The sequence below is a fragment of the Carcharhinus amblyrhynchos genome, chromosome 19 (assembly GCF_965287045.1).
Source record: "Carcharhinus amblyrhynchos chromosome 19, sCarAmb.v2.hapA, whole genome shotgun sequence".
NCBI lineage: Eukaryota > Metazoa > Chordata > Chondrichthyes > Carcharhiniformes > Carcharhinidae > Carcharhinus > Carcharhinus amblyrhynchos.
Window position 1 is genome coordinate 32582020 of NC_137342.1, and position 16556 is coordinate 32598575.

Sequence of the window (16556 nt, forward strand, 5' to 3'; positions counted from 1 at the left end):
GCCTGAACCTGTGTTGAGACTAAAAACATGGGCCTAGTCCCTGTAAGGGACTGTGTTTAGTCAGACTGGACCTTAACCTGGCTAGGAATGTTACACTGTTAATGTCTGGCCCTATTGACTGATGTTTGAATTGGTTGTAGGAATTGAACCTCAGGGTAATGTGGTCCTAAAGCCAGCAGAATTCACAGTGGAAACCATTAATGCTGGTCTTGGAGAGGTCCTTGTCTACGTGGAGGATCCTGAAGGCCACACTGAAGAGGTAACGTGCAAATCAAGGGGTCAGTCTGTGCAACTGTTGTAAGATTGATTGATTTAGTGCTCTGTTATGGATGTGTGGGCTGAGATTGCACTCTGACACTGCTCATTTCCTGTCAGATACCTGCTTTGGATGGTCAGAGTACCAGCCCCTGTGGGGAGTGACCATTGCTCAGAATCCTTTCCTTTCTCCTTGTACAGGCAAGAGTCATCGCGAACAATGACAAGAATCGCACGTATTCTGTGTCCTATGTACCCAAAGTTGCTGGACTTCACAAGGTAATTCTCTGACCATTTATGACAGTCCAGGCTAAAAGGATAAGCTTCCTCCCCTCTTCTCTAACTCGCTTCATTCCCTACTCCTCTAATCTTGCTCTTTGCACAAGAATTCCTGCTGAGATTCTCCAACTTTCAGTGGAAGATCCCAGAGCAAAGTTTAGAAACTGGGACAAGCTACAGAATCCAATGGGCTAGGGCAAATTCACTGATCCATCCCCTTGCAAGAGGAACAGGATGAGGCCATTCAGCCCTTATGATGTTGTTTATCCATTCAGTTATCGCTGATTGTACTTCCACCCCATTTACCCAACTTTTCTCCATATCCCTTGACACTATTTACCCAGTGTAAATCTATCAAGTTCAGTCTTGAAAGCTTCAACTGATAGATTATGTAGTTTTGTGGGGGAGCAAAGAGGCTCTTGCGCTCGCTCATTCATCAACTCCCTTTAACATCAGAAACACCTCAATTCACCCGCTACCCTCTTCAACTTGAGAGGATTATAAACTTAGTCTGTGCAAGCAATATTCATAATTTAAAACCTTTAGACCACATCTCTTGATTCCTACATAATTTTTTTAAATTCATTCATGGGACATGGGCATTGCTGGCTGGCCAGCATTTATTGCCCAAGACCTAGTTGCTGTTATTCAGAGGGTAGTTGAAAGTCAACCACATTGCTGTTTCTCTGGAGTCACATGTAGACCAGACCAGGTAAGAACAGCAGATTTCCTTCCCTAAAGGACAGATACGTTTTTCCAACGATCAACAATGGTTTCATGGTCCTTAGTAGATACTTGATTCCAGATTTTTAAAAAAATTTAATTCTAATTCCACCATCTATCATGACAGGATTCGAACCCAGGTCCCCAGAATGTTAGCCAAGTTTCTGGATTAATAGTGTAGTGGTAATACCTCTAGACTGCTGCCTTCCCCTAAAATGGCACAATTGGCTTTGGTAACAGTGCTGAAGTTGTGGAAGGAGATCATGGAATCACCAAAGGAATCCCATCAAACAATCTTCTGTCATTAATCTTGTGGTCCATGTGCTTATTTCCAGGTAACAGTGCTTTTTGCTGGGCAGCAGATTGACAAAAGCCCTTTCAATGTTCACATTGGTATGGCGCTGGGTGATGCCAATAAGGTGACTGCCCGAGGACCTGGCCTGGAACTGAATGGGAATATGGCTAATAAGCCAACATACTTTGACATTTATACTGCAGGTAAGGAACACCTTGTAGTAACACCCTGTCCTTCTCCATTGCCATGGCAAGAACAGAATACCATTCTGAAAGAAGGTAGTTTGAGTGGGGATGTTAGTAACTTGGTTTGTAATAGAGTGGAACAGTGATTTGATTTGTGGTAGGTGTGTTTGTAGTTAGAATGTCACAGCGATGATTGGGTAATCTTGTTTCAATTTAAAGTCAATATTGGAATAAATGTCATTATTCAAAGAATCATAGAATAATGCAACATAATCAGCCTGTAATACTAGTACTGAATCTTTAGAAAGAACAGTTCAATTTAGTTTTGCTTCAACATTTTTCCTATAATCCCACAAAATAGTCCTTTTCAAACACAGTCCAGTTGTACTCTGAAATTTGATTCCATGTTGGAGTTTGAGAGGTTTAGATCATAATCTCATGGATAAGAAATTTCTTCTTATTTCTCCCTCCTAGTTCCCTTGTAAACTATTTTGCACCTTTGACCTCTGGTTACTGGCACACTTAAGAGGAAACAAAAACCTCTAATTCTGAGTAATGTGATTTGGTCTACCCTGAAACTTCTCTGTTCTAATGAGAACAATCCCAGCTTCTCCAGTCTCTCAGCTGAACTCCTTCCTTGGTATGATCCTGGGAAATTGTTTCTGTACACGCCAGGAACTTCTAAAGTTTGGTGCTTGGTATTGTACACAATACTCCAACTGAGGCCTAACCAGTGTTTAACCTGACTTCCTCATTTTTGTATTCAGTGCCTCTGTTTAGAAAGCCAAGTATCCTGTACCTTATCAGTTAGCGCTGCCACGTTCAAACATTTGTGAACATGCACCTCAGATCCTCACTTGGATATATTGTCTCTCCACATTGTCCCTCTTATACATATCTGCAAAATTGTCTGCACCAATTTGCCTATGTCCTCCTGAAGTGTGCTAATCTAATGCTTACTCCCCTCAAGTTTATCTAAGTGAGTTTATTTGGTGTTTTGACAATGGTCTCTGGTAATTATCCCCTTGGATATAATTACCAGTTTTAATTATTTCCCCTTTGTATCCTCCATTTGTTATCTTACTTTCTGATTTTAGTGGCTAGTTCAAAGAACAGAAATGAGTTGATAAATTATCTGTTTAAGGTGTTGCTGGAACATGGATCACACCATCAGACTTTAACTTATTCTGACTCCTCAGGTGCCGGATCAGGAGATGTTGGGGTTGTTATTGTTGACCCTCAGGGCCGGCGGGACACAGTGGAGGTGATCCTGGAGGATAAAGGTGACAGTGTTATGCGCTGCACCTACAGACCACTGCTTGAAGGCCCTCACACCATTTATGTGACCTTTGCTGGGGCCATGATACCAAAGAGCCCTTTCACTGTTAACATTTCAGAAGGTAAGTCTCTCTGGGCTTTTTCTGTGTGAGGCAGGCCTTCTCTCTCTTGAACCTTGTCCTCTTAATCTCCATCCTCTCCTGGAGAGGAGCAGGCAACAGCTCAGTGGGGTGGTGTGCGTGGTTGGGTATTGAGAATGAGACTTGGGAGAGAGGAGAGAAAAGGAAGTTGGGGTACAAGATGGTGAAAGGCAAGGAAATGGCATGGGTAGAAGCTTGAAGTTGGAGGGAGGAGGAAGCTGGGGGAAAAACGAGCTGGGATTTAAGTGCATTATTTGCTTCTCTCAAATCTGAACCCACGTGTATCCAAGTGTGAATTTATTTGGTATTTTGATAGTGGTCTCCAATAATTTTCCCTTTGACTTTAGCAGTTACCAGTTTTAATCCTCTCTTTTTGTGAGCAAGAAGCTGGGTCTTAAAAGTGGGGAGGTGAAGAGAGCAGAGACCAGTGAATTGTGGCATGTGGGGACTGGAGAGAAGCAAGCAGTGAGCTGGGCAGGGCTGTCAATCACACTTTGAGCCTTTTGAATGTCCCTACTTGTAACTCTCTTGTTCATGTTCCAAAAACACAATTAATTACTTTTCTGGGAGGGGTGGAAGTTGATATAAGAAGAACATAAGCTGAAGATCAAAAGGGTGGTCAGGCAGGTATTTTTCAGCACAAGTATGTTTGTAAAACTAACAGCTTGAATATCCCAAATGTGTTTTATAGTTAATGAAGTGCGTTTCAACTGTTGTAGGAAATACAGCAGCCAGTTTGCACACTTTCATAAGCAGTGCAATGATCAGATCTGTTTTTAGTGATGCTGATTTGAATAATTAATAATCTGGACAATGGCAGTAGTTCCTCTGCTATTACTACACAAATATGGTGTAGTGAAACAGATCATCAAAGCCCTGAACAGAGAATTTTACATTCTCGTTGCATTACTAGCATTCTGCTCTTCCATTTAACCTGAAGTAAACAACCCATACCTGTGTGTAATCAAGTTCTTGGAAGTTTTGTGATAAACATACTGGTCTAGGAGATTTCTATAGTGTTACTGTGGCAAGTTAGTATCTTAGTGTAGCACTCCCTCTATTCTGCTTCACTGTGCAGTACTGCATTTAGTGTCGGCCTGGATTATGTGTTAATGTGTCAGAAGCCATGACCACCTGACTCGGGGCCCAGCATGAATATACATTTGCATACTAGGATGATGGATTGATTGAAGTTGAATACCTAACCTGACTGAGGAAATCGTTTGTCTATCATTGCCAAGGCCAACATTACCCACTTCTAACTGCCTTTGAGGTGTGGTGGCAAACCATTTTAAATAATTGCATTCCATCTTCTATAGTTGCGCTGCTCTTGGAGGTTTCGAGAGTGGCCTAGTACTTCATGTCGTGTGTGCTTAATCCTGGACCAGCAGATGGGCACCACAACAGCTCAGTGACTATCACTGCTAGCTGTGCAGATACATGGATTTGGGCCTGTGTCTGTGGGAGTTTGCACGTTCTCCCTGTGGTTGCATGGGTTTCCTCCCACACCCCAAAGATGTGCTCGTAGGCTGATTGGTGTACCAAATTGACCCTACACTATTCTCTCCTGAATCTGGCTACATTGGGGGTACCATTCACATACACACAAGGTAGGGTAGGTGTAGGAAAATGCTTTGTTGAAATGGCGGCGCGGGCTCGTTGGGCCGAAGGGCCTGTTTCCCATGCTGGGTTGTTCTTTGTTCTTTGTATACATTCACAGTGGTGTTAGGAAGAGTTTCAGAATTTTGAATTATGGTGATGGATGTCAAAGTCTGGAAGGACTGTGGTTTGGAGGGGAGTTTGCAGGAGGTGACGTTCCCATGGGTCAGCTGCCCTTGTCCTTCTGGGTGGTAGAGGCTTTGGAAGGAGCTGTCAAGTATCTGACAGGATGGTTAGTGTGATTAGTTGAGATGCAAAGCTGGCTGAGGGCAAGGTTGAATTTGGGATATAATGAATTAATGCATCAAAAGAAATCCTTTTGGTTTGTTCCCTTTTTAAGTATGCAACCAGTTGAGGTGCAAATCTGGGTATTGCAACTTATTGAACAAATCCCACTTCTCCTTCATCCGTCAGATCATCTTCTTGCACTCTGTTACATCTCTTTATTTAATCTCCTCTTCTTCCTTATGATTTTGTGCTTGGACCAATCCCAGAAGTCCCTGCTCCGACCCAGGTTGCTGCTCCTGTTATGATCGTTCCTCAGTCCATCCGCACCCCTCCAGCAGACAAGGCGAAGAAAGCTCCACCCCCACCTCCCAAACCCAAACGACCACGTTAGTATTAGCCTGTGACTGAGTGTCTGCCTGTGCTTGTGTCTGAATGAAGGCCATGAACCCTGCTTCTGTTTGAATGAAGGCCATTGGTTGTGCTTCTGTTTTGAGCAAGGAACCCTAAATGGGTCACTACAAGGCCCTGAAAGGGGTTGTTTGGGTGGGGTGGTGTTCATTGACTCAGTCCAGCTGCTGGGTGGGTATGATGTTTAATGGCTTTATGGATCTGTTCAGGCCCTGAGGTGGAGGAATGAGGAGGTTTCATTGATGCACATCAATTTGCACAGGCCCCTAAGGGGGTCGTTTGGCTCCACTTTGCCCATCCTTACTAACCCAGAATGTGATTGATCAGTAGTTTAAGAGCACTAATGCAGCAAAACTGAACTCTGAGAGGGGTATTTCGGCTGCCATGTTTTGCTGAAATGGCTGAGCTCTGACCGTGTTTCGTCTTGAGAGGAATGGTCTGTGATGGAGATTTTTATGCGTTCCTTTTCAGAATGGCTTTCCTCTTTGGGTATGTGGTCATCAATCTTTCAATAATTTTGTTAATTAATGGAAGGGGGGGATCATGTGATTTTAAATCTCCAGCAATCCTTCCAAAGAGTTGGTCACCTGACTGCTGTACAAAGCCTGTCCTGACCATTGAAGCTCATTCAATATCTGCTTGTGGAGAGATTAGATATCAACCTCTCTGTCTGGGATCACTGGCTGGTTATCCGCTCACTGGAATAAATCCTGTGACTTGTGGTTTAGTTCCACACCAGGGGTGGAAAGTTCACTTGCTGAGCCCATGGTGAGTCTTGCTGCTTTAATCCTTGTTTCTGCTCTAACTGAATAATGGGATCTCTTGACTCAGTGTGCTTAATTCAGAGCTACAGAACGAGTTGCAACTGGCAATGGATAAGACAGGAGGATGCTTGGCCCCAGTTCATTGGCACTAACCTCAACCCTGTGTTTCTGGCAGCGTGCAACCCAAATGCATGTCGAGCCTCTGGGAGAGGACTTCAGCCTAAAGGAGTGCGAATGAAGGAGATGACTGACTTCAAAGTCTTCACCAAAGGAGCAGGAACAGGGGAACTGAAGGTCGTTATCAAAGGACCCAGTAAGTCCAGGAGTGGGTGGGAGATGGACCTTTTTTATATCCTGAGAGAGGGAAGTCAAGTCCAGCTAGCTATGGGACAGTGTTAATCTGGTAGTCTCCTCGCCCAAGTGTTTAATTTTGACTCTTACTGAAACTTAGCAAATTTATGGATAAACAATTGAAATTGGCAAATTTATTTTAAAATCTTGTTACACAGTGTAAAGATGGACAGCTGCTATACTTAGCCAGCAGGTGCACATATTACTGGTGTTCTCTGCAGTGCACCCTGTGGCTGACCCCAGAATTGTTGGTTGCTGTGGCGGATGTCTTTCTGTGCCACAATATGGTGAAAATCACCAGCTAACAGTGAGGCCTTGAGAGAAAAGCTGTCCAATATTGGGAGATGCAGCTGTAATCTGCTCTGCACTTTGTATCTGCACTATATAAAAAAAAGGTTACTGACAGGACACCCTGACATTAGTCAGGACACCTAAGGTGATATTCCTATCAATGAAATCTATAATAGCTGAAGAAACTTGGTAACATACACTTTCTGGTCATTATTCCTTCTAGAGGGCACAGAGGAGCCAGTAAAGGTTCGAGATGTTGGTGATGGTGTCTATGAATGTGAATATCACCCAATGCTTGGGGGAAAATATGTGGTGACCATCACCTGGGGCGGTTATGCCATTCCAAGAAGGTGAGTTGCACCTGATCAAACACTTGCATTTATTAAGTGTTTTTTTAATTTAATTTGAGACTGATTGGAGTAATGATACTGAAATCATGAGGAACAATTGTGATGGGGCTCAGCTTCCCATCTAGCACAGGTGATAGACATCTGAATCTCATGTCAAACACAAGACATCCACATCATTTCTATACAGATTCATACACCTAAGTTAGAACCTGGCGCTCTGAAGAGGCAGTGGATTAGACTCTGGGACCTCATCAATGTTTGGGATTAGAATGCTCCATGAAGAATAAATATTGACCAGAACTTTGGACTTTTTAGAAATGGTACAATAGGATCTTGCACCTGGTAGAGGGGACAGATGGGTTTGTGATTTAACGTCACGACTTCAAAACTTACTTCTCCAATAATGCTGCACTGTGTCCACCTGGTTTCTGGGTTCAAGTCTCTGGATTGGGACTTGAATGCACAATCTCTGACTTAGAGGATAGCAGCATACTACTGTCTAGCAGTTTACAAGTAATTTCTCTTTGCTAGGCAAACTGAATGTAAAGCAATAAGCAGTGTTGATAGCTATACTGACTTTTGACTGTTTGATTCCTCAGCCCGTTTGAGGTGCAGGTTGGACCAGAAGCTGGTGCCCAGAAGGTGCGAGCCTGGGGGCCAGGCCTGGAAACTGGTGTTGTGGGAAAGTCAGCTGATTTTGTAGTAGAAGCAATTGGAACTGAAGTTGGGACACTAGGTAAGCATTCTGTTACAGCTTCAAGACTAGTAAAGAGATTCCAATTCATCATGCTGATCTAAATTCCATTTATTTTCGCTATTTTCTGCATTTGGCCTCTATCTTTCTATTTGAACACAGTTCTCAATGGCACAAAGACAACAGTCTAAGAACAAAACTGGACCAAAATATCAGTGCACCAAATGGACCTTTACACTCAATCTAACCCCGCACTGTTACCTGCCCTGACTAGTCTGTCTCTCTTTTTTGTGAATGGTTTCAATTTTTTCCTTCCAGGTTTCTCTATTGAAGGCCCCTCTCAGGCTAAGATTGAATGTGACGATAAAGGTGATGGGTCATGTGATGTACGATACTGGCCCACTGAACCTGGTGATTACGCTGTGCATGTGATCTGTGATGATGAAGATATTAAAGATAGTCCATACATGGCTCACATCCTCCCTGCAAACAATGAATGCTTCCCAGAGAAGGTACGTGAGGGACTCTGTGGGGTAAGGGTGTGCACAAAACTCTGGAATCAGTGCTGGGTCCCAGGAATTACTCTTGGGTCTGCTCTTGAAAATTCTGGAATTGGAATCAAGGGACAATGTTTTCAAATTTATTGCCAACAAGTATCAAACAGCGAGAGTGTAAGATTTCAGGAGGTTGGATAGATTGGTGGAAAAGGCAAACGGTTGGTAAATGCTGTTAAATGTGTTGGAATATGCAGTCAAGAAATTACCTGACGTCACTGAGATTAAGAGATGATGGTAGTAATGGTGGCAAAGTGGCTGGCAATGCTCCCTCACAGTTCCAGGGACTAGGGTTCAATTCTGGTCTTGGGTGATTGTTAAGTTTGCATTTTTCCCCTGTGTCTGCATGGGTTTTTTCTGGGTGCTCTGGTTTCCTCCCACAGTCCAAAAATGTGCAGGTTAGGTTGATTGGTCATACTAAATTGCCCCTTCATGTTAGGGGGATTATAGGGTAAATATGTGGGGTTACAGGGATAATGGCCTAGATAGGATTGTTGGTGCAGACGCAATGGGCCAAATGGTCCCCTTCTGCACTGTAGGGATTCTATAATTCTATGTTTTGCACAGGGAATGCAAAATGATGACCACATAGTGGTACAGGCCATTGCAATTTTTAAGAGAAATTGAGTAAATGAAGCAGAGAAAGATACGGAACTGAGAGTGCAGGACAGTGGGATTAGTTTGGGATTGCACCACTGGAGAGTAGCCAGGATGGGTTGAATCTAATGGTTCTGTCTGCGTGAGCTACAAACATAAAAACAATGCTTTAGGATTATTGCTGTTTCAAAAAGTGAGACTCCCATTTCTATAACACTACTTTTTCATGACCTTCACAGACAATGTATTTGTAATGTAGTCATAATATCAGAAAATGGCAGCAATGCATTTAAAAGCAGTGAATATAAAGAGGAGGTTTTGCTGCAGTGCTCAAACTCTGGTTAGAAGTGTCTGCTTATTTTGTAGCTCTAGGTGTCACAGGTTAGAAGTGATTGGTCTTGGAAGGAGTGCCTCGCAGATTCAACCAGGCTCTAATGATTAATTTTATATATGACTGCAGTTTCTATGACCATGTAACCTATTTTACTGTTGATTATTAAGGGATACGTATTGGCCAGGACAGAGGAGAATTTTCCTGATCACCTTCCAGTAGTGTCATGAGTTTATAAAAACTAGTCAAGCAAAACACTGACATAATTGTACTCACCAAATCGTACCTTACAACCAATGTTCCATATGCCACAGTCCTCATCTCCTGGGTTTGTCTAGTCCCACTGGCAAGGCAGACTCAACAGAAGTGGTAGGTGGCATACAGTTGGGAGGCAGTAGCCCTGGGAGTCCTCAACATCAACTGTCTGACTCTCTGGGAAGTCTCATGATATCAGGCTGAACACCGGCAAGGAACAACCTCCTGTTGTTTGCTATCTATCACCCTCTCCTGCAGAAGAGTCAGTGCTCCTCTGAATCCCACTTGGAGGAAACAGTAGTGAGGGCACAGGATGCACTCTGGGGTGGGGGACTTCAATGCTCATCACCAAGAGTAGCACCACTAATGGCCAAAGCTGGCTGAGTCCTGAAGGAAATAGCTGCTAGACTGGACCTACGGCAGGTGGTGAGGGAACCAACTTTAAGGAAAAATCTTCTGGACTTCCCCTTGCCAATTTACCTGTCACAGATGCATCTGTCCATTTGTGTAGTAGGATTGACCACCACACAGGCTTTGTGAAGACAAAGCTCCATCTTTGCACTTAATGTACCCTCCTTGTTATGTGCTAAATGGGATAGATTCAGAACAGATCCAGCAGCTCAAAACTGGGCTTTTTGAGGTGCTCTGGGCCAGCAACAGCAGAATTGTATTCCACCAAAATCTGTAACCTTGTGGCTTGGCATATCCCTCACTCAACCATTACCACAAAACCAGGGGGTCCACCCAGGGGTTCAATGAAGGGTGCAAGCTCGCATACCAGGAGCAGCACCAGGTAAATCTAATAATCAGGGATACAAATGGTGAAGCTACAACACAGGACTACTTGCCTGAGAAAGACCAAACTAAGTGATCCCACAACCAATGAGTCAAATCAAAAGAGCATTTTAGCAGCATCTTGGAATGGGCAACAAATGTTGGCCCTGCCAATAGTGATCACATCCAGTGAAAGAAAAAATCCATCCCAGAAAGCAGATAGGGCCAGGACCTTGGTTTAATATCTCACCTGCAGGACAGCACATTCAACAGTGCAGGACCCCACGGCACTGACCTGAATTGTCTGATTATGTGCTTCTATGTAGCAACTCACAAAGGTGGCTCATTGTCACCTGCTTGGGCAATTGGCAGTAAATGTCAGCCTTGCCAGTGATGGTCACATCTCATGATTGAATTTGAATGAAAGATCATGGAAATTGAAGAGATGATGGTGTCCTGTCCTCCCACCCCTCCCACAGTACTTCAGAAGCAAAGACACAAGAATTAAATGCCTGGTTTGTGAAATATTGATCCCAGTCCAGTCCCTGTTTGCTTCTACTGCTTGTTGTTGTGTAAGTTGAGGTCATAGCTCATTGTGTTGTCTCATCAATATTCTTTTTAGGTGAAAGCTTTTGGTCCTGGTTTGGAACAGACTGGCTGCATTGTAAACAAACCAGCAGAATTCACTATTGATGCTCGGGCAGCAGGCAAGGGTGAACTCAAAATCTATGCACAGGTAATGTTTCAAAGCTTTGAACAAATGCATTTTTTTTTTGGGGCTGGTATGTAACCAGATGGATGGAGTTATAGCAGGTACCTGTCACTATCATTAAGAAGTCTCACAACACCAGGTTAAAGTCCAACAGGTTTATTTAACAAATAAACCTGTTGGACTTTAACTTGGTGTTGAGACTTCTTACTGTGCCCACCCAAGTCCAATGCCAGCATCTCCACATCGTGCCCATCACTGTCAGGTTTGATGCTTTTTTTTTCCATCAGCAGATGGATGGCTGGGATGGGCAGAGGGGACCAGTTCTGTTTTGAGTGGACAGATATCAACTGAAACTCTCATACACATTACTACAGGATAATGAGAGAAAACTGGAAGAGAGTCAGGGCAGGGAATTTTATCCACTCTTCAAAATTAAATTTATTAATTTTGGAAGTGAAGTGTCTATTTTTTATTTGGTACAGATTTGAGGTTTCCTTGTTTCTGCTAAACACTATATAGTAATTGTTTTTACTCTCTCTTTACATTTCTCACCAACCCCACCCCACCCTGACCACAGGATGCAGAAGGGGTTCCCATTGATATCCAGATCAAAGATAATCGAGACAACACGTTTATGTGTGTATATGTGCCTCGGAAGCCCATCAAACACACCATCATCATCAGCTGGGGTGGTGTCAACATCCCAAACAGTCCTTTCAGGGTAAGAGGAGAATGTGTGCCATTAGCCAGAACTTGAGATAAACTGCAGTGAGGGTCTAGAAACAAATGAACAAACTCAATGACTGAACTGGACAGGAGACAGATTCTCACATTAGTGAGATAAGGATGATTGTGGTGGAGGGAGGGGAAGAGAATGAACATGGTAAATTCTGTAAGAGCAGTCTAAACATTTCTGTTTAAATGTCATGCTCTGCAACACAATGTAAATTTAGAATTGATTGTCACACATTACACATTCTGTGTGAATTCTGCATCTCTCATTTACTGGACCATTGCACATCACTGTTACACCCCCTGGACTGACCACACACTATCTCATTTGTACCTCATGTGCTGCAGGTATCTGTGGGAGAAGGCTGTCATCCACAGAAAGTCAAAGTATATGGACCAGGTGTGGAGAAAACAGGACTCAAGGCCAGCGAACCCACATATTTCACTGTGGACTGCAGCGAGGCTGGACAGGGTGAGGCTTGAACAAATCTTTCATGGTGCAGGCTGTTTAATTTTTTTTGTGTGTAAAATGAAGAGGGATAAAAGAAATGCTGGCTGGGCAGCCTCCTGTCAATGGCAGGGAACCCAGAGGCAATTTCGGGGACTAGAAAAATTCTGAATCCAACGTCTGCCAATCAATTTGGTGAAATCCATGGGATCTTTAACTAGAAAAAGATGCTGTATAATTGCAACTTTTTTGGAAAAGTATTGGCTAATAAAAAAGTTCAAAGATAAATCAAGTTGGGAAATCTGAGCTATTTTAGCAGACTGAAGGTAACATTGTCAACTACCTTATGAAAATCCATATATGCAACATAGTACCACATAATAGATTTGTCAGCAAAATTCAAATCTATTAAGGGAATGTGGCAGCTTGGATAAAAAAATTGACCGAGACAAAGGAGTTTGGGGATTAGGCAATGGGAATAGTGAGGATTGGGTATGTTGCAGCTTTACTGCTGAGGAGACATAGTCTCTGACAGGATCTGGAAGGTAGCACTTGTGAAGATGGGAGAGCGGTTGCTTTGCCCCATGCCAGACTGAACTGCTCAGCACTGGATGTCTCATTTTTGAGAGGTTTCCTCCATCGCATCTTCACTGAGCGCTGGGATTGTTTTTTGCCTAAGTCTCTCAATCTGTTCTCCTCCTTTTAAGGTGACGTGAGCATTGGCATTAAGTGTGCCCCAGGAGTCGTGGGACCTGCTGAGGCCGACATTGATTTTGACATTATTAAGAATGACAACGACACTTTCACAGTGAAGTACACTCCTCCAGGACCAGGGCGCTATACCATCATGGTGCTGTTTGCTGACCAGGTATAACAAACACAGCTTGCTTTGTGTTATACATTCAGTTCAAATTCTTATCTGGCTTCTGAGAAAGCTGCGAGTTATCTTGTGAAGGTTGGCAGAAGTTGAGCTTTCTCTCCAATGCTAGAGACATCTATGATGTGGAGTTGCTAGCATTGGACTAGGATAGGCACAGTAATTTAGTCTCAACACCAGGTTTATTTGGTAGCACAAGCTTTCAGAGCATCGTTTCATCAGGTGAGTGCAAGATTTCTTGTTGGCTGAATCGGAGTATGTACGGTATCTGACAGATGGTGTTCTCGCATGAAATGATGGCATCCATGTTGATCCAGCACATTGTGCAGGGGTTGATGTGGCAGGGTTGTGGTGTCATGGTCACTTCTCTTGAAGGTTGGGTACAATGCATACAATGGTCTGAGATTGCATGGTTGTTTGAAGGAAAGTAGTGGGGGTGTGAGGATGGCCTTGGCAAGGTGTCCATCTTCATCCATGACATGCAGGCTCCAGAGGAATTGTAGCTTCTCCACTCCAGGGAAGTACTGGACGATGAAGGGTACTCTGTCCGCTTGTCCCATGTTTTGTTTCCTGAGGAGGTCTGTGCAGCTTTTCACTGTGGTGCTTCCAAACTGTTGATCAATGAGTTTGGCACCATACCTGTTCTGAGGGCATCTTTCAGTGTCTGTTGCAATCCTCCTCATCTGAGCAGATCCTATGTATATGGTGGGCTTGTCCATAGGGGATGGCTACTTTAACATGCTTTAGTCTGGAAGCTGCAGAAGTGGAGTTTTGTGAAGCTATCTGTGGGCTTGTGGTACAGTCAAGTGCTGAGGTGACCATCCTTGATGGAGATGCATGTATCCAAGAATGCAACTGATTCTGGAGAGTAATCCATGGTGAGTATCATGGGATGGAACTTGTTGATGTCATCATGTAGTTGTCTCAGTGTTCCTCAAAGGAAGAAAATGTATCTCGTGTATAGCGTTGGTTGAAGATTCTTTTTGCAGTGAAAAAGTCTTATTTGAACCTGTGCATGAAAATGTTAGTATATTGAGGTGCAAATTTGGTCCCTGTCTCTGGATGAAGAACTGAAGATGAAGACAGTGTGTTCAGGATGAAGTGAATGGGTTGTAGAATTGCATCTGGAGGTTGGCAGTTGTCAGCGTTGAGTACTGAGTTGCAGCAATATTGTCGTTGTGGAGGATGCTGGTGTAGAATGCCAAGACATCCATTGTGACAAGGACTGTTCCTGGTCCATAGGTGCTGAGTTTCTGTAAGAAGTCCATAGTGTTGCAACAGAAGCTGGGGGTTCTTTGTACAATGGGTTTCAGGAGGCCCTCACACAAGGTCCCATTGCCTCATGTGATGGGACGGCTGGGTGTGTGGGCCTTGTGTATCTTCAGGAGGCAGTAGAAATCTCCAACGTGAGTATGTAGGATGGGAGTGTAGATGGGAGGTAATGCTGCAACTTTATAAGACCCTTGTCAGACCCCACTTGGAGTACTGTGCGCAGTTCTGGTTGCCTCACAATAGGAAGGACGTGGAAGCTATTGAAAGGGTGCAGAGGAGATTTACAAGGATGTTGCCTGGATTGGGAGGCATGCCTTATGAAAGGTTGAGGGAGCTGGGACTCTTCTCCCTGGAGAGATGAAGGTTGAGAGGCGACCTGATAGAGGTATATAAGATGTTGAGAGGAATAGATAGCCTCTGAGAATACACCCTATTTCCCAGGGCTGAAATGGTCACTACGAGAGGACACAGATTTAAGGTGCAGGGAAGCAAGTACAGAGGAGATGTTAGGGGTAAGTTTTTCACTGAGGGTGGTGAGTGAATGGAATTGACTGCCATCGGTGGTGGTGGAGGCAAACTCGCAGGGGTCTTTTAAAGACTTCTGGATGAGTATAATGGGATTGGGGGTTATAGATAGGTCTATGGCTTAGAAGTGAGCGGTGCAACTAGTGGGCCAAAGGGCCTGTTTGTGCTGTAGTGTTCTATGATATTAAGGTTCAGATCAAAGGTCTTGATCAGGTCTGAGTTGACAGATGTATTCTTTCATCAGATCTGCAGATAACTATCTGTAGTGTTCCTCTTTTTTTTCAGTTGTCAGTATGTTTTGTGGTAATCTGTTCTGCTCATCATGACAGTGGCCCCTCCTTTGTTTGTTGCTTTGATGTTGTGGATGGCATTGTGTTGTGCTTGGGTGACATTCAGGTTGTCTTGAGTGCGGCTGAATCTGGCATTGAAGCACCTGCTGGCAACTTGGGCATGTGAGTCGAGGGCAGAGGCCTTCTGGATCAATAGGAACCTTAGGAGGCCATTCAGATCCTCCATTATATCATGCTGGATTTGCACCTTTGCTCAACATCCCATAATATTCTCACCCAAGGTTGAACAACTAGACATAACTTAAACCCCGTTGTAATTTGACCCTCATGACAAGAAGGCCAACTTTCCATTAGCCTTTTCAATATTGAGAAGATTTAATCAACTTGAGCTGGAGTTGGTTGCATCAGATCTCTGGCTTCAGGAGCATGAGATCAAGTTGATGGACTCTCTGACCGTGACAAATTAAAGTACAAGTATCTCCTGAGGCTCCATGGATGTGGGTTCAATTCTCTAGAAAGGTGAGTGCATAACCAGGCCAACACTTGCATTGCAGGTACTGCTATTCTCTGAGATGTGGTCTTTCAGATACAAAAGCCCTGACAACCAAACACTAGAGTTAGTGACATACATCTCCCTTGATGTATGTCACCTAAGAACATCTTTAACTCCAGATTCATTCTCAATGCTTGAATATTGTGCACAAAATGGCTGTCACATTTTATTAGCACAAGCCCCTGAATCTCTGAGTAACTCACTGTCTTAGCACTTTGACTTTTTCAGAGTCAGAGGTTTACAGCATGGAAACAGGCCCTTTGGCCCAACTTGTCCATGCTGTCTTTTTTAAACTTTTGGCAATCATTTCCCAACACTTGTGGGAGGGGAAGGGTAGTCAGGGATGGGAGGTAAAATTCAGAATCAAATGTCTGCCAGTCAATTTGGTGAAAACCACGGGATCTTGTACTAGAAAAAGATGCTGTGTAAATGCAACTTTTTGACTAGTTTTGTATGCTCTTCCCCACCCCTGTCCCCTGTCACTGGCTGATTTCTAACAAGTTTCTGTCCAATTTTTTCTGCAGGAAATTCCCATCAGTCCATTCCGTATTAAGGTGGAGCCATCACATGATGCAGGCAAGGTCAAGGCTGAAGGTCCTGGACTGAGTCGGACTGGTGAGGAGAAGCTTGTGATTGTGTGAGCACTTGTAGCCAGACCAAGGGTCACCAACTCTTCCGGGACTGTCTTGGAATCTCCAGACTTTAATCTCCTGGACCCTGGAGCAAGTGACCACCA

The 16556-nt window shown here is 43.8% G+C and overlaps 1 protein-coding gene across 2 annotated transcripts in view; it reads left to right on the forward strand.

The window, feature by feature from the left end:
• Positions 1 to 16556, forward strand: part of flncb (filamin C, gamma b (actin binding protein 280)) — a 75928-nt gene that overhangs the window by 19930 nt on the left and 39442 nt on the right. The window contains exons 5-18 of one of the 2 annotated variants that reach the window (XM_080207525.1): positions 141 to 259; positions 457 to 534; positions 1593 to 1755; positions 2937 to 3137; positions 5309 to 5428; positions 6390 to 6527; positions 7080 to 7206; positions 7806 to 7942; positions 8219 to 8412; positions 11034 to 11147; positions 11701 to 11844; positions 12204 to 12327; positions 13011 to 13171; positions 16345 to 16435. In XM_080207525.1, coding sequence (XP_080063651.1) covers positions 141 to 259; positions 457 to 534; positions 1593 to 1755; positions 2937 to 3137; positions 5309 to 5428; positions 6390 to 6527; positions 7080 to 7206; positions 7806 to 7942; positions 8219 to 8412; positions 11034 to 11147; positions 11701 to 11844; positions 12204 to 12327; positions 13011 to 13171; positions 16345 to 16435 — 1911 coding nt within the window. The remainder of the gene's footprint in view (positions 1 to 140; positions 260 to 456; positions 535 to 1592; positions 1756 to 2936; positions 3138 to 5308; positions 5429 to 6389; positions 6528 to 7079; positions 7207 to 7805; positions 7943 to 8218; positions 8413 to 11033; positions 11148 to 11700; positions 11845 to 12203; positions 12328 to 13010; positions 13172 to 16344; positions 16436 to 16556) is intronic. The other variant, XM_080207526.1, reaches the window with a different exon arrangement.